At 32.3% G+C, this 21,997-nt stretch overlaps 1 protein-coding gene and 1 long non-coding RNA gene across 2 annotated transcripts; both read left to right on the top strand.

The window, feature by feature from the left end:
• The first annotated feature begins 10,627 nt into the window (after positions 1 to 10,627).
• LOC127144252 (uncharacterized) lies at positions 10,628 to 12,323 on the top strand. Its single transcript, XR_007815853.1, has 2 exons — positions 10,628 to 11,050; positions 11,851 to 12,323. It is a non-coding gene; the product is annotated as an uncharacterized LOC127144252 (long non-coding RNA).
• Positions 12,324 to 15,368: 3,045 nt separating this feature from the next.
• Positions 15,369 to 17,178, top strand: LOC127144137 (uncharacterized). The gene is made up of 3 exons (XM_051079698.1): positions 15,369 to 15,732; positions 15,819 to 16,472; positions 16,553 to 17,178. The coding sequence occupies exons 1-3, from the start codon at positions 15,369 to 15,371 to the stop codon at positions 17,176 to 17,178; spliced, it is 1,644 nt and encodes a 547-aa protein (XP_050935655.1).
• The last annotated feature ends 4,819 nt before the right edge of the window (positions 17,179 to 21,997 follow it).

The raw sequence follows: 21,997 nt of genomic DNA, 5'->3' as shown, positions 1-21,997 counted from the left end.
TATGGACGCGTCTGGTTTTCTTATTGCTTCCGCTATGTATTTTTGTTAGAATATTTTGTTTGTGATTTTGGAACTGACGACTTGAGTTTTTATTTGAGACTTTTATGATTGATTTAAAATAGGGCCCGGAACTGTCTTTTGTAATGTTTCTAACGTTTTTAATGAATCGTAACCGGTCCGTTTTAAATTTTATGTTGTATGGTCGAGTTTTGGTATTTAGTAGTGACCTCAGCTTAGTCCGGAAACTTGGGTCGTTAAAAAAACTCTTAAAAATATTGAGTGTAAAATTTTAAGCTCACAATAATTAATCCTGACAATACAATAAGAATATATTCTCTTAAGGATAAGATGAAAAAAATTTAAAATTGGAAGCTTTAGAGAAAATAACAATAGTGGCTTTTGAATATTTTGAGGATTGTAAAGTTAAACAAAGTTCTTAAAAAATTTGGGGAAAATGAAGTACTTAGAAAGAGAAGGATATTGAAATCCAAAATCATTTTGAGTCATTGGATGTAAGTAAAAGAAAATTGAATGGTTGAGATTTAAACTAAATTAGTCGTTAGACACAAACACAAAGAATGATATAATAGTATGGACTTGCAACTTGCATAGAACCTATCAAATCCAAATGAAGCCCAAGAACATGGTTTTGTGTAGCATTGACCAACAGACTTGTGAGAAGCCTTTACTTGTTTACTAGTTGGACATTCAATACATATTTTTTCAGCAGAGTTTTTTAACAAAGATATCCCTAGCACAGCTCTGCTATAATAGTTTTGCAGATTTTGGAGATACTAAAATGCCTAGGACGCTTATGCTGTAACACAACTTCGTCTGACTTTGGTAGATTACACACAAGATTCTTTAGATAAATATCCTAATAATAACAATTACCTAACAATCAAGTGCCTGTCATCACAATACACTTCCTTTGATTTAGCACTTCACATTTTTCTTTCGAGACTATAATCACAAATCCTTGATCACACAGTTGACTTATGCTAATTAGGTTTGCTAATAACTCTTCAACAAGTCTAGCATTATTAAGAACAGAAGCGTCAGGTCTGTTGATATTTCCTTTTCCAACAACTTTGTCTTTGGCTCCACACCGAAAGTCACATGCCCAGCACTATATTCCTTTAATTCAGAAACAAACACAAGGAATTTACTATCATATGTCTAGAACAGCCACTATCATGTGTCTCGAACAACCATAATTAATATTTGAGTGTTTCCCAATGCCCATGCAAGTCGCGGGAATATGTTACCAATTTCCGACGCCGGATGAGAATCGTCAGGAACAGGTATCACTATGCTCGATGGCTTGCACGGAGCGTCAGGATAAGTTAAATATTTATTTTAATTGTGAACTATTCCCAACACCATAAACCTAGATGCGAAAATGTCGGAAATGTCTTCTTGTTTCCCAACATGCTTCGTGAATCGTCAGGAAAACGTAATATTAAAATAATGTTTTTGATGTCTCGACGTATGCAAAACGTCGTTGGGAACAGGCATTTATTCTGACGTTTCAGCTTTTGATGTTGTTTAGTGTGCGGGAACCCCCCGATTTCTTGTAGTGATTATAAAAGTACCAATCTTCTGAATTAGATATATGAATAGATGTAAACGCGACATTACATAGACTGTGCTCTGACTTCTTCTTTACCCTCAATTCAGTTTTTTAAGAGAAATAATTGTTCTAAAGGCTTTTTCTACTGTTTTTTATATGATCCTTTATGACTAAACTGGTTGTACCCATAAAGCTAGTAACAGAAAGGTCTAATATGATCCAATTTTTCACAGAAGTGACGTATCCACTTCCTTATTATTCTTGAATTTACTTTATGATAACCACTTTTAGTCTACACTAAGGAACAACAACACCATCACTCTTGCTATTAGAAGCTCTCACAAACATTTTAGAAGAATTTTCCGAATATGAATTCTTCCCTAAATAGCCAAGGTCCTTCTTATTACTCTTAATCTTCCCTTCACTAAGAAGATTATCCAAACCTTGAGTTTCTGGGAAAAGAAGTCTGACAGATTTGGACAAGGAATCAAATTCATTCTGAACATCTTTAAGATCCATTTTTAATGCAGAAATCATTGACATAAGATGATGATTATCTTCCAAGAGAGCTTGTATTCTTTCTTTCTGAACTTTAAAGACCTCTTGATCTTCTTCCCATTTAGATAGCAATTCATCATACTTGAGCTGACTAGAATTTGTTTTCCTATCCTTTAATGTCAAAACAAATTAAGTCTTAGATACTTCAGATTCATTTTCCAATACACAACTGATTAAAGTCGTGCCAAAATTCTCTCCATCGCTATCAGATGATGATTCTTCATCAGACAAAGTAACAGCTAAACTCTTATTTTTCCTCTTTAAGAAAGTAACACATTCTGCTTGGTAGTGTCTAGAACCTTCACATTCATGGCATTTGAAGCTTCTATCATTTTTTAGAGATTGTGAGTCACTTTTGTCAACCTCTTTTTGCCTATAAGTAGAATATGAACTAGAGGAACCATAAGCATAAAAGTTGGAATTATTAAACTCTCTGTTAGATTGCGTTCCATAACCACTAAATCTTTTATAAAATTTGATTTTAAGTTTTGAAATCTACATCGTTGATAAAGCTATAGATTCAGCTAAGTTTTCATCCTAAGAGTGATCTTTATTTAATTTAAACGGTTCATCACTTATTACTTGTAATGCAATTCCACTTTTCTTCTTTGGATCTCCATCTCCAAGAGACAATTCAAACGTTCTCAAGGAACCAAATAACTAAACAAGCTTTATTATGGTAATGTCATTTGCCTCTTCAATGGCAATGCCTTCATGTTAAAGCGAGATGGAAGAGATCTCAATACTTTTCTAACAAGCTTAGTATCGAAAAAAAATTCGCCAAGAGCAAAAGATTCATTTGTTAGATCAAGCACGTGCACATTAAACTCAGCTTTAGATTCATCTTCACACATCCTGAGAGCTTTAGATTTTGAAGCCAAGATCTGCAGTCGTGAAAATTTTAGTTTTAAGGTACCTTCATAAGCTACCTCTAGAATACTCCAAACATGTTTAGCTGACGTACAGGTGTTAATCAGTTTGAAAACATTCTGGTCAACCCCAACTAAAATTATATTTAAAGTACGAGAATTTCCTAGAGAGGCTTTGTCCTCTGTATTAGAGACTAAGAGATTTCAAGCTCCAAAGTGACCTTACCATCAGCATCTTTAATAATAGGATGTTCCCACCCAGAAATAACAGCTTTCTAGGACTTACTATCAATTAATTTCAAGAATTCAATCATCCTTGCTTTCTAGTAAGCATAATTTGAGCCATCCAATACTCGAGAATGATGTTAGATTTATTTTCAATATAATATTATTATTAATATGGCCCATATGCATTATATGTTATTTTATCTGTTTCAGGCCTATTATTTTATTAGGCCCATTAAGAAAAAAGATAATACCTTGATTAAACACCATGATGGATGGTGTCTATAAATAGGACCTTAAATAGGACCTTAAATAGGACCTTAGGGATTGGTCCTCTCACTGCCTCATTAAGTAGTTCATTCTTCCCCATCAAGAAATCTAATTAAGTTTTAAAGAAGGCCAAGCTTAATTTTAACCATCAAGAAACTCAATTCCTCAAGAAGATTATTCATGAATTAAGGTAAGTTATTCTTTAACTAAGTTTAATTTGTAAAATCATCTAGCTTAATTTTTTTATTTTTAATGTTTTTACATGTCTTCTTAAATTTAAAGAAGTTTCTAACCTCGTAAGATTTCATTGCTAATCGAAGCTTTAATAAAATTGATAAAGTTTACATCTTTGATCGGCCAGATTTAAACATCAATTTGAATTAATATCATTTGTGATTACCAGAAAGAAGGAATGAAATTTAACCAAATTTATTCATCATTGCTAGAAGGAAGGAATGAAATTTAACCCACCGTTGGCCATAATCATCCATTTGGCACACAACTCATGTATATATTTGTGCTTGTACCACCGGCCACAACCACATTAATTGAAGTTAATTTTATTATTATTTTTCTTCTTTTATTTAAAAGAATAATAAGTGTTTTAATTGGTAATCAAGAAATTTAAAGAATTAAAATCTATTTAAGATACGATGTTGCCGACGATCTAATTAAAATCTAAAAGATACTATATCCGGTATGTATATATATTTAGTTTATGTTCAAATTGATAATTATGTATTAATTATATTTTATGTGTTATGCATATATTATATTTTAAAGTATCCATTTATTTAAGTGACTTAAATTATATCGTTTACATTGAATGAGAGTTTTGATAAAATTGTTTGCAATACTAACATTTTTGCAAATTTTGCGATTAAAATCACTTGGGGATTATGTTATTCGATATCTATATGTTACGAATAATTTGTTCTTTACCAAAGTGACCAAATTAGTATGTTATATAGATATCAAATTAAACTTAACTGGGGAAAACAAATAAGTTTTAGAATTTGAAGACAAATATTTTATATTTTTATTATGAAAAAGAAAAATCTTTTATTATAAAAAAGAAAAAAAAATTATCATTCTTATCATGGAAAATCTTTTATCTTCTTATTATTAAAAAGATAAAGAAAATAAAGAAAAAAGAATATAAAGATATCATCAAGAGATAACTTACCCAAAATAATTACTCTATCAAGATTAGGATTTTCCAAGATTCAAATTTTGTTTTCTTAAATTTAAAGTTATCCCAAATTTAATTACGTTCTTAATTACTTAATTAATGTTACTATTTTTCTCAGGGTTAAGTTGCTTTATGAAAAGTAGCGTGAGTGATAATTAATTAATCTTTAGTTAATACCAAAGCTAATAACTTTTGTAACAGCTTGAGGGACTGTAGAAGAGAATAACACACAAAACTTTGGTAACCCAGTTCGACCAATGTTGCCTACGTTTGGAGAGCTGCGCACAGCCCTGATGAGTAACTTTTATTAATATTCACTTAAGTCAATATATATTAATACAACATTTAAACTCAATTTAAATATATGACTTAATAACATGTGTCTTAGCTTCAGACTCCAGGCTCCCCCTGAATGCATGAATCACTTTTCTTCATGATGTCTGATTTCAGGCTCCCCTGATTACAAGAGTGAATATCTCCGACGATATCTTTATTCTTTACTAAAGATTGAAGTAGCTTCGTATCTTACTGTCTCATCTTTTTCGTTACTCATCTACAAACACAGCTTAGATCAACAAGTCGATCTCATAGATATAAGATCATTATATCTTTGGAAAACCGGTAGCTTCTGCAGACCAACTCTAACGTAACCAATCTTCTTCAACTTATGTTTTTTTCTATTTTTTTCACACAGTGCTCATCGTCACGGTAACCTATTTATACATATATATTATATGTATAAATCTTCTTTTCTTTTGAAGATAAATAACAAGATTCCTAAAAGAATGGGAAATCTTTTATCCTTCGAATATCTCATCCTTTAATTAATTCATTAATCAAAGATATATCTCATTCATTAATCAAGGATATTTAGTTAAAAATATTCCAAAAAAAAAACACTTTTAGACAAAATCTCCGACACTTTATAATAAATTATGCATTTTTAATTTCCATAAAGTTTGGTACAATAAATTGTGCTTTATTGTCCTTTTGTGTTATGTTTAAATCACAAATAATTTTTTTGTATTATGTTTAAATCACAAATAATTTAAAGTGTGTATTTGTTTGTGATTATTTGATATCTATAGTATAGATAATTTGTTAGTCACCAAAGTGACCAAATTTTTAAGTGTTCTATAAATATCAAATTAAAGTTACATTAGTTCAATTATCAATGTTTGCGATTGTTTTGTTGTAATATATCTGTGCTATGAATGATTTGTTAGTCACCAAAGTGGCCAAATTAGCAATTCTTTGTAGATATGTTCCATTGATATTGTTTTGGAAATTAAGTAAATAATTATTTGTAATTACTTTACTATGATATCTATATTATGAATAATTTGTTAGTCACCAAAGTGGCCAAATTAGCAATTCTTTGTAGATATGTTCCATTGATATTGTTTTGGAAATTAAGTAAATAATTATTTGTAATTATTTTAGTATGATATCTATATTATGAATAATTTGTTAGTCACCAAAGTGGACAAGTTAGTAAGTTCAATAGAAATCAAATTAAAGTTGATTCAATTCCTCATGTTTAATTAGTAAGTTCAATAGATATCAAATTAAAGTTGATTCAATTCCTCATGTTCATTTGATGCTAAAGAATGAGATGATATTATGAAACATTAATGATTTGTCATGAGTGTATTGACTTTCGTTATTATAAAACATTTAATTTGCTTAAAGGTAATTAATAGTTTCATACTTTTGAATCTTATTGTGGTTAATTGAGGTATTTGGTTAGATGTTATTAGTATATCCAAAGATGACTAATGTATCTAATTTGGGCATTTAAATTACCAATTATATGAAACTAAATCTAGCATCAGTTAAGTATAAATATTGTACATTGTTGTGCCTTCCAAAGAAGAACTTCAATGTATAAGTTAATGATTATTTAATATTACCTGAATATGTGTTGTATCTTTATGCTTATTTCTCAAAGCAATAATGTATAAGCATATCTATTTTGTAATTGCATCATCTGCTCTCGTTTCTATTCATTTGTATGCTACATCTATAATCAAGTTTAATGGACTCAATTTCTCTGATTGGTGCAAACAATCTAATTTCATTATGGAGTTTTGGATCTTTATTATTTGGTACTCTTAAGTGAGAAACCTACTGCACTTACTTCAGCTACTAATAGTGATGAGGATAGATTTTTCTATAAGGCTTGAGAAAGATCAAATAAATTGAGTCTAATGTTTATGCGAATGATTGTAGCAAACAATATCAAGTCCACAATTACAATATTGAAAATGCCAAGGATTTTATAAAATTCATGGATAATATGATGAGAAAGCACATTGTTTTGAACATTTTTGCTAAATTCCTAAAAAGACATGGTATATGTGCTCAATACACAATACTAGAAACACCACAACGAAATGATGTTGCAGAAAGACGTAATCATACATTAATGAATATGGTTAGAAGCATGTTAATTAATTCGTCTTTACATGTGCCCTTGTGGATGTAGTATCATATATACATTAAATTTTAACCTATAGTTTTAATATGAATCTATTCACATTAAATTAATATTTGAACTCATTCAAATATTTTATTCTCTCTTAAATTAATTTTGAATCATATCCAAAATTAAATTTATATAATATAGTTTAATTAAAATATGAACTTTATATTATAATGTATCACCATACATTATATTAATCCTCAAAGTAAATTTGAACATTTCAAATTACAACCAGTATAATTAAATCTCATTACACTTTACGAGCTAGAAAGAGGATTTAATGGACCTACAGATCAGAAGGTACAACGATGAGATTAATTGGCTAAACTCATTAACCATAATAATTAATATTCGTTAACTGTGTGTACACTCCACTAAAGATTCACAGATAAACTCTTATCACTGTACATATATTTTTGTGTCCACAGATATGGACCAATACCATTGAGTTAGTCCTTCACAAGTGTTCGTAACACCAATTAGGTCAAATTACCGTTTTACTCCTACCTTACTTCTAGTCCTTAAATATCAATGCTCCTCTAATGAATAACATGTTTATGGTCCAACCACTAAATAGAAATTTCTCTCATGCCATAAAGAGGGTAAGGCCCTTTGTTTAAGTCCCAAAGACACCATGTAAGAGAATACTTATCTACTTACCCTAAAGTCGGGAAGGAGTGAATTTCATCTTGTGTGATTATGTTCCAAGCTCCCCAATCGATCTTGTCCCTAAAATGATAAGCATATTGAGTCGACAATCTGGCCACTCTCACTCGTACAAATCAAAGGACAATCCCTCACGAATAGGAGTTCAAAATACACTCAAGATTAAGACTAAGTTACCTAGGTCATCCTAATGATATTGAAATCCAACTAGTTAACGGAGTTACATCTAGTGATTACTATTTCGTGGTCCATTCTTATACAAACTCATTGTATAGGATACCTTCACTCACATGTCACTTACACGAATGTGTTGGATCATTGCATTTATATCAAATACAAAGTGAACCGTATCCATAGTGTTACCAGGTAAGGTACCCAACCTTATCCCTATACTATAGACCCTTTAAGTTGTATCTCGAACATTGATCCATGAATGTCTTTACACACTATTCAAGACTCATAAAACAGCTTAGGATGTTAGTTTATTGAATTTAGGTTATTAAGACAAAACTAATAATATAATCAATAACAGTTATTGAAATTACAATAATAAAAATTTATTAATAACGGTTAATGGATTATATATACTATCTACGAGTTTTAGAATATAAAACCCAACAACCATCACATCTTTTGGTTGTAAAAAAAACATCGTTGATCGATGTATATACCTAAGGATCAGTTGGAGTAAGTTTAATTATAATCCTTGTTCTAATGCATACTTACAAGAGATCTGATCATCTTGAGGTGATTGGATATTCATATTCAGATTTTGTCGAGTATGTAGATACACGAAAATCCACTTTTTGCTATTTGTTCCTATTAGCTAAAGGAGAAATTTCATGAAAATGTGTAAAGCAGTGTATTGTTACTGCATCCACTATATGGGGTTGAATTTATAGCATGCTTTGAGGCTATAGTTCATGTTTTATGGTTGCAGAACTTTATCTCAAGACTTGAAATTGTCGACAGTATTGTCAAGCCGTTGAGAATTTATTGTGATGATTTTGGAGTAGTATTCTTCTAAAAAAACGACAAGTATTCTAAAGTTGTTAAACTTATGGAATTAAAATACTTTGTTGTTAAAGAAGAAGTTAAGAAACAATTAGTATCAATTAAATACACATTAGCACTAAACTTATGATTGCAAATCTATTAACTAAAGGATTGCCACCATAGACATTCAATGATCATGTTAAACGTTTGGGCTTTAATAGATATTGTTATTGAAATCAAGATTATGTTATTTGACACTTTTGAGCTCATTTATTTATTGTTTCTGATTTTATCTCATGGTTCTGTTCTTATGATTAGTATGTATATAAATGAATTATGTTAAACAGGACATCGTCTTTTGATAAAGAGTTATTGTTGGACTGTTATTGATTATCTTTATTATAGAACATGTTAATAGGACTATTTCAGTGATACATGGAATGGAGTATGTTAATGCAATGATGTATGACCGTCATGATTCTTTAGTAGTTTATTTGACTTGACATGATATGTTATGAAGTTTAATTTTGCACATTATGTTTATGAACGTATATGGTAAATAATGTCAATGGACTAAGAGGGAAAATGTTAGATTTATTTTAAATATAATATTATTATTAATGTGACCCATATGCATTATATGTTATTTTATCTGTTTCAGGCCTATTATTTTATTAGGCCTATTAGGAAAAATGATAATGTTCAATTAAACATCATGAGTAGTGTCTACAAATAGAACCTAAGTGATTGGTCGTCTCACTGCCTCATTAAGTAGTTCATTCTTTCCCATCAAGAAATCTAATTAAGTTTTAAAGAAGGCCAAGTGAGAGAAACTCAATTCCTTAAAAAGATTACTCATGAATTTAAGGTATGTTATTCTTTAACAAAATTTAATTTGTAAAATCATCTAGTTCAAAGTTCTTGGTACGTGTTGTTATATACAATGTTAGGGTTTTATTATATAATTATGAAAATAAAGTTTACAAACGAGTCATCGAAGTTCCTTCACGCACAGGATCCATCGAACATAAATAACATGCCTTGATACCAAATGATAAAATACTAAAATAGTTAACACTTGTGCTTCGAGCAGTTACCTCAATTAAGAACTAAAGAAACAGCAAAAGAACCAGTAAAAAAGTATAGTAACAATAACACAAGACATTGTTAACCTAGTTCAATGACACAACATCTACATCTGGAGGGTCCTTGACCCGAGATCAGAGATTTTGTCTTGCCTTGAAATATGAATCATAATTACAGACTTATGATCATCAATATAGAATCTACAACATAGTTTTAACATTTTGTACTTGAGTGATTCTATCTTACTAACTTGAGCAACAGTAAATTAATCACTAAAATCTATCGAATGCAACTTAAATAAAATCTCCCTCTTAACCATTAATCTCTTCATATTAAGGTGCATTCACTCTCCCACAGAGTGGTTCTCAATCATGATTCTCCCACAGAGTGGTTCTCAATCTTGATTCGCTATAAAAAAAGAAAAGCTTTCTTCATATTGTTGACTCACCCAAAGGAATTCACCGAAGTACTTCGTAGTTTCTCACTTTTTCTTTTCTTATAAAACACGTTCTTTTTATTGATCCTATGCACACCCGCAAACACGCCAACCAAGGAAATAAATGATAAACCCAAGATATGATCGATCCCAAAGAAATTGGAAAATTCAATCTTTACAAAAAGATGTTATCTCAATCTAGATATTTTCAACAAATGGAATAAATAAACAATAATAAATAATAGGAAACGGGACCACAAAAGAACACAAATCATCCTCTACACTCAGATCTTTCCTACATACTCCACTCCTCAGAGCATCCTCTACCCCTCTTCAATCAGCCCTATCCTCTTAATCGACACACCTCAATCTGCTCCAAAACCCTCTATCCTGGCCATAAACCTCCTCCATACTCTCCCTCACCTCCAAAACTTCCTCCACCATCAAGAAATCATCCCAAGTCCTAAAAAAATACCCAACTTCCCTTCCACCTCAAACATCTTCTACACTCTCGAATCATTTCCATATTCTTCACTTATTTTCCAAAACCATCTTCCAAACTCTCAAACCATTTCCTACATATTCCAAATCACATCCAAAATTCTCACTCACTTCAAGTATATTCACATACTCAATACTTCATGCATCATTTTCATATACCTGAAATGCCCATTTGTTTAAAAGAAAACTAAAGGTAAAAATCGGTAAGCTTCTTTTTCTTTTATTTTCTTTCTTCCATAGGATACATAAAAGATAAATGTGGTAAACTTTTTCTTTTAGTTTTTCATCATTTAATCCATTTCTTTTCTTTTGTGGTAAGCTTCATTTCCCTTATTTTAACTTCCTCCCTTCAATAGTAAATAGAGGTAAAATGTGGTAATTTTACCATTTGATTATTTTGCTCTTCATGTTTTAACCTATGTTTACTATTGAAGGGAGGAAGTTAAAAATAAGAGAGTTTACCACATTTATTTTCAATTTAGCTTCATTTAGTTGGGCTTAATCTGAAGCTTTCTACATATCTCCAATATATTTTTACAACTTTGCTTTAATCTTTAAATTGGAAATTTAAAGAAGAATTTTAACATCAATAGAAGTATTAAACCCTTTCATTTGTTTCAAATACATTTTGTAATTTCAATTCTATTTCAATATCATCATAAATAGATCTTACTTGATTCGTGTATGTCAATCGAAATTTCAATTTCATTGCAAGTTTAATTTCAAGAAAACATTCAAATTTGATTTAATTTAAAGTATTTCAAATAAAGCTCAATTTAAGTTAACTGAGTTCTAGATCTTTTCAATTTTAGATTTATATAAGAAAAAATAAAAATTATTTTTTAATTTAATGAATTTGTAAAACTCAATTTTAATTTTGTTGGAATTTTTGTCTAAAAGATTTAATGGAATATCTTTGACTAAATATCTTTGATTAATAAATTAATTAAAAGATGAGATATTTAAGAGATAAAATATTTCCCACTATTCTAGGAATCTTGGGGAGAAAAGAGGATTTATACATATAATATATATGTGTATAAATAGGACGTTACGTGGTGGTTACGGTATGACGAAAATCGAAAAACACAAGATTAAAAAGATCGTTCACATCAGGTGCCGACTGCTGAAGCTACTAGGTTCCAAAGGTACAATGATCTTATGTCTATGAGGTCGTCATGTTGATCATTGTAACAATATTTGATGAGTAAGAGACGAAACAGTGATTGGTATGATCACAGAGATCTTTAGAGGGATCTAAAGACGTTATCAAAGATATTCACGCATGTGTTCAGGGGGAGCCTGAAACTAGACATTGTGAAGATAAGTAATTCAGGGGGAGCCTGGAGTCTGATGTCAAGACGCATGTTATTAAGTTATATTATTGAACAGAGTACCATATGATGTATCAATGTATATTGACTCAAGTGAATATTAATAAAGATTACTCATCAGGATTGTACGCAGCTCCCTAGACGTAGGCAATGTTAACTGAAGTGGGTTAACAAAGTTTCAGCGCTCAGCGATTTCGTTCGTGGGGCGGTGTAGGCGGTAGCCGAGCGGGCTGCGTTCGTGGGTGGTGTGGCGGCAGACGAGCGGGTCGCGTGGACAGCAGACGAATCTTCACACGACCGACGGCAAACGACCGGCAGATGGTGAGCAGCGGCAGCTTTGGAGGACCTTGCGTGAGGGAGATAGAGAAATTGGGAGGGAAAAAACTTAGGTTAATTCCAAAAATTGGGAGAGGGAAAACTTAGGGTTAATTCCTTTTACAAAATTTGGGGAAAAAAATTGGTAAAGTAAAATTAGAAGAGGGAAAATTAATTGTTAGGGTTTAATTTTTTTACAAAATTGGGGGAAAAAGGTTGGGAAAGTAAAAATTAGAAGAGGAAAAATTTTAATTGAAAAAAATATATATTACTTGACAATTTTTTAAATGTCAAGTAATTAAAAATAATCTTGACAATTTTTTAAATGTCAAGTAATTAAAAATAATCTTGACAATTTTTTAAATGTCAAGTAATTAAAAATAATCTTGACAATTTTAACCTGTCAAGTATTTAAAAGAAAAAGACAAAAATTTGGGTTTTTTCAATCTCTCTTATTCTTGACGCTCTTTTATGTTATTTGACAGTTTTTCTTAAAACTGTCAAGTATATCAATTGTAAAAGCGTCAAGTAAACCCAGTTTTGTAGTAGTGTCCTCTTGATGAAATGCCTAAAGGTGATTTTCAGCCAGACAATGCGAAGACTAATTCAAAAATAACTGATGAGGTCATAAACAATGAAACTGTGCTTGTCCTCTCTACACATGTGAAAAAGAATCATCCTTCAAGTTCCATAATAGGCGATCCGTCAGCTGGAATCACTACCAGAAGAAAAGAAAAGGTAGATTACACGAAAATGATTGCTAATTTATGCTATGTGTCGATAATAGAACCCACATCTATTGAGAATGCTCTCAAGGATGAATATTGGATAAATGCCATGCAAGTAGAGTTACTACAGTTCAAGCATAACAACGTTTGGACTTTGGTTCCTAAACCTGATGGGGCAAACATCATAGAAACTAAGTGGATCTTTAAAAATAAAACTGATGAATCTGGGTGTGTAATAAGGAACAAGGCCCGTTTGGTGGCTCAAGGTTTATGCATAGGTAGAAGGTGTGGCTTTCGATGAAACTTTTGCACCTGTGGCTAGACTGAAGCTATTCGCCTTTTGCTCAGTATATCATGTTTCAGAAAATTTAAATTGTTTCAGATGGACGTTAAAAGTATCTTCCTGAATGGATACTTGAATGAGGAAGTCTATGTAGCACAACCTAAAGGGTTTGTTGATTCTGAATTTCCTCAGTATGTTTACAAGCTTAATAAAGCTCTATATGGATTAAAGCAAGCTCCTAGAGCTTGGTATGAACGACTAACAATGTATCTTGGTGAAAGAGGGTATTTCAAGGGTGAGACTGACAAGACACTATTTGTAAATAGAACCAACACTGATCTCATCGTAGCTTAAATTTATGTTGATGATATCATTTTTTGTGGATTTCCTAAAACACTTGTTAATGATTTCATTAAGGGATAGTTGCAAATTTAGCAATTATATTCAAAATAATTAAGTATGTAGCAACATTTTTAAAAAATTGCAAATATAGCAAAATCTGTCAAAATCTGTCAAAATCTATCAATGATAGGAGTCTATCATCGATAGACCATGTAGCAAATGTTGGTCTATCACTGATAAACCATAAGAGTCTATCAACGATAGAAGTGTATCACTGATAGATTTTGCTATATTTGCAATTTTTTTAAAATATTGCTACATACTTAATAATTATTCTAAAAATTGCTACCTATTATAATTACCCTTTCATTAACATAATGAAATCAGAATTCGAAATGAGCCTAGTAGGCGAACTGTCTTGCTTTCTGGGGTTGCAGATCAAACAGAGAAGTGAAGGTATGTTTATATCACAAGAGAAGTATGCCAAGAACTTAGTCAAGAATTTTGGTCTGGATCAGTCACAGTACAAAAGGACTTCAGCTGCAACTCATGCTCAAATTACCAAGGATACGATAGGTACTGCCATCGATCATAAATTGTACAGAAGCATGATTGGAAGCCTTTTATATTTAACAGCAAGCAGACCGATATTATCTATGCAGTGGGAATATGTGCTCGGTATCAGTCAGATCCATGTACCTCTCATTTAAATGAAGTTAAATGAATAATAAAATATGTTCACGGAACAACTGATTTCGGGATTCCGTACTCCTACGATACATCCTCTGAACTGGTGGGATATTGTGATGCAGACTGTGTAGGTTCTACTGATGATCGAAAAAGCACTTCTAGTGGATGTTTCTTTCTTGGAAATAATTTTGTTTCATGGTTCAGTAAGAAACAAAATTGTGTATCTCTATCAATAGCAGAAGCGGAGTATATAGCTACAGGGAGTGGGTGTACTCAAATGATATGGATGAAAAATATGTTGAATGAATATGGGATTATCCAAGATGTTATGACCTTATATTGTAATAATATGAGTGCCATAGATATATCGAAAAATCCAATCCAGCATAGTCGCACTAAGCACATTGATATAAGGCATCACTTTATTAGAGAACTCATTGAAAATAAGGTTATTACATTACAACACATTCGCTCAAACTCACAATTGGCAGACATTTTTACTAAACCCCTTGATGCAACCACGTTTGAGCATTTACGTGCCTGTTTAGGAGTTTGTAAAATATAGCTCCTTAATTAACTAAAAAGATGGAGCACTTTTACACGTTTCGTAATGATGGGTTTTGTCAGCGTCGTAGTCGGGATTAATGCCTATCTCTTCGGCTTCTATTACAACTTTTTATTGAAAAGAGAGAATAGTTAAGAAGGCTTCAAGGTTATTTAATCTGCTCGGTTCACTCTTAGTTTTTCAGTTTTTTTTCTCATCTTCTTTGTCCAACTATGACTTCGATTGCATTTGATTATCTTTAAGCATAGTCAACTATGGTGAACACTCGCAAGGGAACCTATCCTGACAAGTCCTCTAAAGAAGTGCTTGAAGCCTCGAGTTCAAGAGCAACTGTGCATGGTATACGAGTTTATTGGAGGTGCTTTAAAAGTACTCTGCCACAAAGACCTTATAGAATTCCTTCTGAGAAAGCACATGCAGACATTCGTAGTGGTTCGACTCAATCGGTACACGAAGAAATAGTTTCTGGGAATGTTATGAAAGATGCTGAAACTGCATCAACTGTATCTGAGGATCATCTCTCTGCCATGGACTCTGATGACCTAGATGATGTTCCTCTGGTCCAATTAGTGAAGAAGGTTGCTGCACTTGATGTTGTTCCTGAAAAATCTACTGATCGTGCCTTGTCTGATCACACTTAGGAGAGTTCATCATCTGAGGGTATCTTCGTCCCTACCCCTGGTCTTCATCAAAGTCCTCTGTAGAACCAGGACCATCGCTTTATTCTTCTCCAATTCAGTCTCCTACTCCTGACATTGCTGCTCTGTCTGATTCACATGCTACTCCGCCGGCTGCATCTAGCGTACCTGTAGGAGGAACTGAAGCTCGGAGTGAAGAAACCCCTTTTGATAATGTCGATGATGTTGAGCCTGTTGCCCCTGGTGATCATAATGACAAAGTTCTTGTTGTTGATACTGTCGATCCAAGAGCTCAACAAGAAACTCCATCACTTCCTACAGAATCAAAACCAGTTAGGAAGAAAGGTCAACAAATTCGACGAAACATTACTATCAAAGCTAGTAGAAAGGAAATTCTTCTCAATATTCCATCAGTCTCAATTGATGGTATATCATTTTATCTTGAGGAAAACGTACAGCATTGGAAATCTGTTGTGCAACGGAGGATAGCAGACAAGGAAAATATTTCAGACAAACATCATTCATGTGTGAGCATTATGAATTTGATTGAGAAGGCTGGATTATCTAAAACTATTTCTGACGTGGGCCCGTTTTATCCTCAACTTATGAAAGAATTTATAGTTAATTTCCCAGCTGGTTTCAATGACCCAAGTAGCCCAGATTATCAGACGGTTCATATTAGGGGCTTTAAATTTACAATTTCTCCTACTGTTATAAATGGTTTTCTGGGAAATGCTATTTCAATTAACTTTTTTCATCATCCCCGACAACTGATGTTTTGGCTTCTGTATTGTCTGAAGGGACATTATCCTCGTGGCCTGTGAATGGTATACCTGCAGTTGCTCTAAGTGTTAAGTATGTCATACTGCATAAGATTGGTATTGCCAATTGGTTTCCTTCATCTCATGCCTCTAGTGTTTCTGCTACGTTAGGCACATTCTTGTATCACATCTGCAATGATGACAAGGTAGACGCTGGTGCATTTATCTATAATCAACTGTTAAGGCATGTTGGATCATTTGGGGTTAAGCTTCCGATTGCTCTACCAAGGTTCTTTTCTAGTTTACTGCTACACTTAAATGCTGTTGTGTTAACCACCTCGGATGCACCTGGCCCTGATCCTAAGACATTAACACTGAGCTACAGACTCTTTCAGGGCAGTTATGTGCCTGACATAGATCATGATGTGCATTCGTCTCAAGGGCCTCGACTGTTTGATATGACGGATTGGGATGAAGCTACTGATGGGTTCTTTGTTGATAGGGAATTGGATTCCAGAATTCTTAATTCCCTTACAACCGAGTCTCATTCGCTATCTACTGCCATTAGTCTGATGTCTGAAAGGCGCTTGGAAATCGATTCTCTTATTCGTCATCTAAAGAATTTTGCTCCATCCTCAAGTCTAGGGGACCCTAGTGCTAATTGAAGTATTTTTTTCTGGTTCAAAGGGGGAGTTGGTGATTGGTGGTAATGTGCAGGTTGATATTGTTGTTGTTTTTGTGGTTTTGTTCGTTTGAAGATTGTTTACTTTGTGTGTTGTTTGTCTTTTAGTAACATAAGTTGTTTTGTTGTCCTTTTTTGATGACTGAAGAAATTGAAAACATTTTGTTCGTATTATGAGAAATGATTTCATCAGTATGGAAGTCTGTGATTTATGACACATTGTTATCACTTGAATGTGCGACATAGTTGAACCAAAAAAGAAATTATTTTTAGACAAAAGGGGGAGTTTGTTGGAGTTTTTTACTAAAAGATTTAATGGAATATCTTTGACTAAATATCTTTGATTAATGAATTAATGAAAAGATGAGATATTTAAGAGATAAAAGATTTCTCACTATTCTAGGAATCTTGTTGAGAAAAGGAGATTTATACATATAATATATATGTGTATAAATAGGACGTTACGTGGTGGTTACGGTGTGACAAAAATGGAAAAACAAAAGATTAAGAAGATCGTTCACATCAAGATTAAGAAGATCGTTCACATTAAGATTAAGAAGATCGTTCACATCAGGTGCCGACTGCTGAAGCTACTGAGTTCTAAAGGTACGATGATCTTATGTCTATGAGGTCGTCATGTTGATCGTTGTAACAATATTTGATGAGTAACAGACGCAACAGTGATTGGTATGATCACGGAGATCTTTAGAGGGATCTAAAGACGTTGTCAAAGATATTCACGCATGTGTTCAGGGGGAGCCTGAAGCTAGACATCGTAAAGATAAGTAATTCAGGGGAAGCTTGGAGTCTGATGTCAAGACGCATGTTATTAAGTTATATTATTGAATAGAGTACCATATGATGTATCGATGTATATTGACTCAAGTGAATATTAATAAAGATTACTCATCAGGGTTGTACGCAGCTCTCCAGACATAGGCAATATTAACCGAACTGGGTTAACAAAGTTTTATGTGTTATTCTCTTCCGCTGTCCCTCTAGCTATTACAACTGATATTAGCTTCAGTATTAACTGAAGACTTAATTTATTATCTCACTGTTTGTTCAAATTTCAATTTGGTAGTTTTCCCTAAATTTTCAATTTGGTTTTAATTTTGATTAACAACAAAATGATTTCCAAATGTTTGAAGAGTTTGTATAACTCATAAGAACTAATTCATGTTTTACTTTTAAAATGTGAATTGATTCACCTGAGACATTTCTTTAACATGATAACTATCATGTTAAGCCTAGGACGGAGTTAGAGATTTGTCAATCAATTTTCAAATTCTTAAGATGAATACCATGTGATGATAAAATAATGGATATTTATTCACTCGGACAAACCCAATTAAACTTTATTCTTGAAGTTATAGTTTGATTCAAGTGAGACATTTTATTTCCAATGATTTAAGGAAAACTTTCATAAGTGTAACAAAATCTCAAACTATTTACGGCCCATGTAACAAAGTTCATAAACTTAGTCATTTTTTAAATATTTCAAGTTTGTCCTTCCATCTTTCATTTCTTCCTCGCGATTTCTTTCATCGTCTTTCTCCTGCGATTTCTTTCCATCGTCTTTCTTGTTTTTCTTTTTCTTTACGTCATTTAAATTTGGGTAACCAAATCTAAATGACCGTATACAAAAAAATCAAAATCTAAAAGTTCGTGTATAAATAATTTCGAAAAAAAATCATTTAGATTGGAGTAGCCAAATGTAAACGATCGTGTAAAAAAAATTAAACAATTGTGTAAAAAAATAATAAAAGATCGTGTAGAAAGAATCTTGAAAAAAATAATTTAAATTGGAGTAGCCAAATGTAAACGATCATGTAAAAAAAATAAATATCGTGTATAAAGAATCTTGAAAAAAATCATTTAGATTGGAGTAGCCAAAGTAAATGATCATGTAGAAATAGTAAACAATCGTGTAGAAAAATTAAAAGATCGTGTATAAAGAATCTTGAAAAAAAATCATTTAGATTGAAGTAGCCAAATGTAAACGATCATGTAAAAAAAAGTAAACGATCGTGTAAAAAAATAAAACATCGTGTATAAAGAATCTTGAAAAAAATCATTTAGATTGGAGTAGCCAAAGTAAATGATCGTGTAGAAAAAATAAAAGATCGTGTATAAAGAATCTTGAAAAAAATCATTTAGATTTGAGTAGTCAAATGTAAACGATCGTGTAAAAAAAATAAATTATTGTTTAGAGAAATCTAAACGATCGTGTACCAAAAAAATTTTAAAAATCGTGTACCAAATTTTGAAAAAAAAATCGTTTACCCAAATCTAAACGATCAAATCTAAAAGATCATGTAACCAAATTTAAATGTAACCAAATTAAACGATCGTGTAACAAAATTAAACGATAGAATTAAAAAGATAAATTGTAGCCATATCTAAACGATCGCGTACCAAACAATAACCAAATCTAAACGATCGCAAATATATTACGTGCACATTGTTGACAGCGTGATTGATGGGACATTTTTGGTATTTTATACGGTGGGACTCTAGGCTTTTTTCGTTTTTGGAATTGTTCTATATAGTGTAAATAGTTTTTTCGCTTTGTTTTGTTTAAAAGACCCCTTAATTTAAATGCACCAAATATTTTTCATAATTTTTAGGCTACTTTTTATAAATGTAACAAAGCACAAAAATATTTACAGCCCTTGTAACAAAAAGCAAAAGTCCATGATGTCGGTACAATATTTTCATAAATTTCATATTTTCCCTAGAATATTGTGGACGATTTGTCACTTCTCTTTCTTCTTCTTCTTTGCGATTTATTCATTTTCTCTTCCAGATTTCTTCATCTCCTCTTCCAAATTTTCTTTCTTCTATTTCTAAATGATTCATTCTTTTGTTTAAATCTTGTATTTCATCTCAACGATTTCGACAAGATTTTTTGAAGCTACTTCCTTCCTCATATTCGAGTATATCAAGATCGTCTAAATATCATTTTTGTTGGATTTTATGTCATAAAACTTGTAAATAGTAAAGATAATCTATTGATCGTTATTAATAAAGTGTTATTATTATAATTTCAATAAGTATTATTGATTATAATATTGATTTTATCTTAATAACCTAAATCCAATAAACTAACATCCTAAGTTGTTTGATGAGTCTTGAACTATATGTTAAGAAATAAAGAAATCAATGTTCGAGATATAGCTTAAAGGGTATATAGTATAGGGATAAGGTTGGATATCTTATCCTGGTAACACTATGGATACTGCTCATTTTGTATTTGATACAAACGCAATGATCCAACGCATTTGTGTAGGTGGTATGCGTGTGAGGGTATCCTATGCAATGAGTTTGCATATATATAAGATCGAACCATGAAATAGTAACCACTAGATGTAACTCCATTAACTAGCACTACTAGAAAAATACCCTTTCTTGATGGTCGGTTTTTTCTTTTCTTGACGATTTTAAGAAAGAGGTGGTTTAATAGGAAAACCGTCAAGAATTTCGATGAAAAAGCAGAGGGGAGGCAATTTTCAGAATTCTTGACGGTTTTAAACCGTCAAGCAATATGAACGTTTTTCTTGACTATTATAAACTGTCAAGGATTATCTTCTAAATTCTTGACATTTTTAAAACGTCAAGATTTATTATAAAATCTACATTCTTGACGTTTTTCAAACGTCAAATAATAAGTAATTATATTTAACGTTTTATAAACGTCAAGAAATATCGATTGAATTCTTGACGTTTTAAAACTCAAGAATTTTAATGAAAAGGCGAAGACTGAGAAATTTTAAAATTTCTTGACATTTTTAAAACGTCAAGTAAGAGAATTTTCCTTGACGTTTCAGAAACGTCAAGAATTACTAAATTAATTGAAAAAAATAAAAAAAAATTAAAAAAAAAACTAATTTCTTTTAACTTTTTAAATAAAAAACTAACTTCATTTAAAAAAAAAAACTTAAACCCCCAATTTTCCCTTTCTTCCAACCTAAACCCCCAATTTTTCTCGCGCACCCCTCACTCTTATCTCTCTCGACCCACAACCCCACCCTTTGTTGAACTGGCAAAAACCCCTCAGACGAAAATCCCTCCACTGAAGAACCCTCCGCCGAATGTCAACTCACGACTCATCTGCCCAATAATGTCAAAGAACTTGGAGAACCACGACCCCTCCGTCGAAGAACTCGAAGAATGTCGTCGACCCATGACCCCTGCGCTGAAGAACGTCAAAGAACGCCTCTGCCGAAGAACCCCTCGCCGAATCTTCACCGTCGAATCCATTGATTCTTCATAACTGTGTGTGCCGCCACAGTCCCACCCGAAAAGCTTACCCAAGGTCGTCAGATTCTAGTAATTTATCATATATATATTCTAGCATCTTTGTCGTCCGACGATTCACTGCCATGAGCGCAAAGGAGAGAGATCTTGGAATGTCGCCTAGGACACTCGCCCGGCTCACTGGCTCCACCGTCCCAATTCGGCTTGGCTGCTATTTAGCGTCTATTCTTGTATTGCACCGCTTGATTGAGTGGATGCAAGTCATGAGGCTGTATCCTTAGATTAGAAGAAGGAAGTGTGTGAATCAAGCAGCTCTGAATTTAATCAAAATGATGAGAGCTCTACTGATTACAGGGTGATAGGTATTGTGGAAAATTTGCGTTGCAATTTATCTTGATTTGTTGAGAATTTCGTTAAAGAAGCTATCGAAAATATCAATCCCATAAGTTCTGTTTAAATAAGGGTTTACCATTTATCTCTATTCTATGTTATTTTTCTTAATTGCTTTGGTGTGAGATAGATTGAAATGACTGCTACAGGTG

This window comes from Cucumis melo, chromosome 12 (genome assembly GCF_025177605.1).
Source record: "Cucumis melo cultivar AY chromosome 12, USDA_Cmelo_AY_1.0, whole genome shotgun sequence".
Taxonomy (NCBI): domain Eukaryota; kingdom Viridiplantae; phylum Streptophyta; class Magnoliopsida; order Cucurbitales; family Cucurbitaceae; genus Cucumis; species Cucumis melo.
This window is presented reverse-complemented; position numbering and strand designations above follow the sequence as displayed.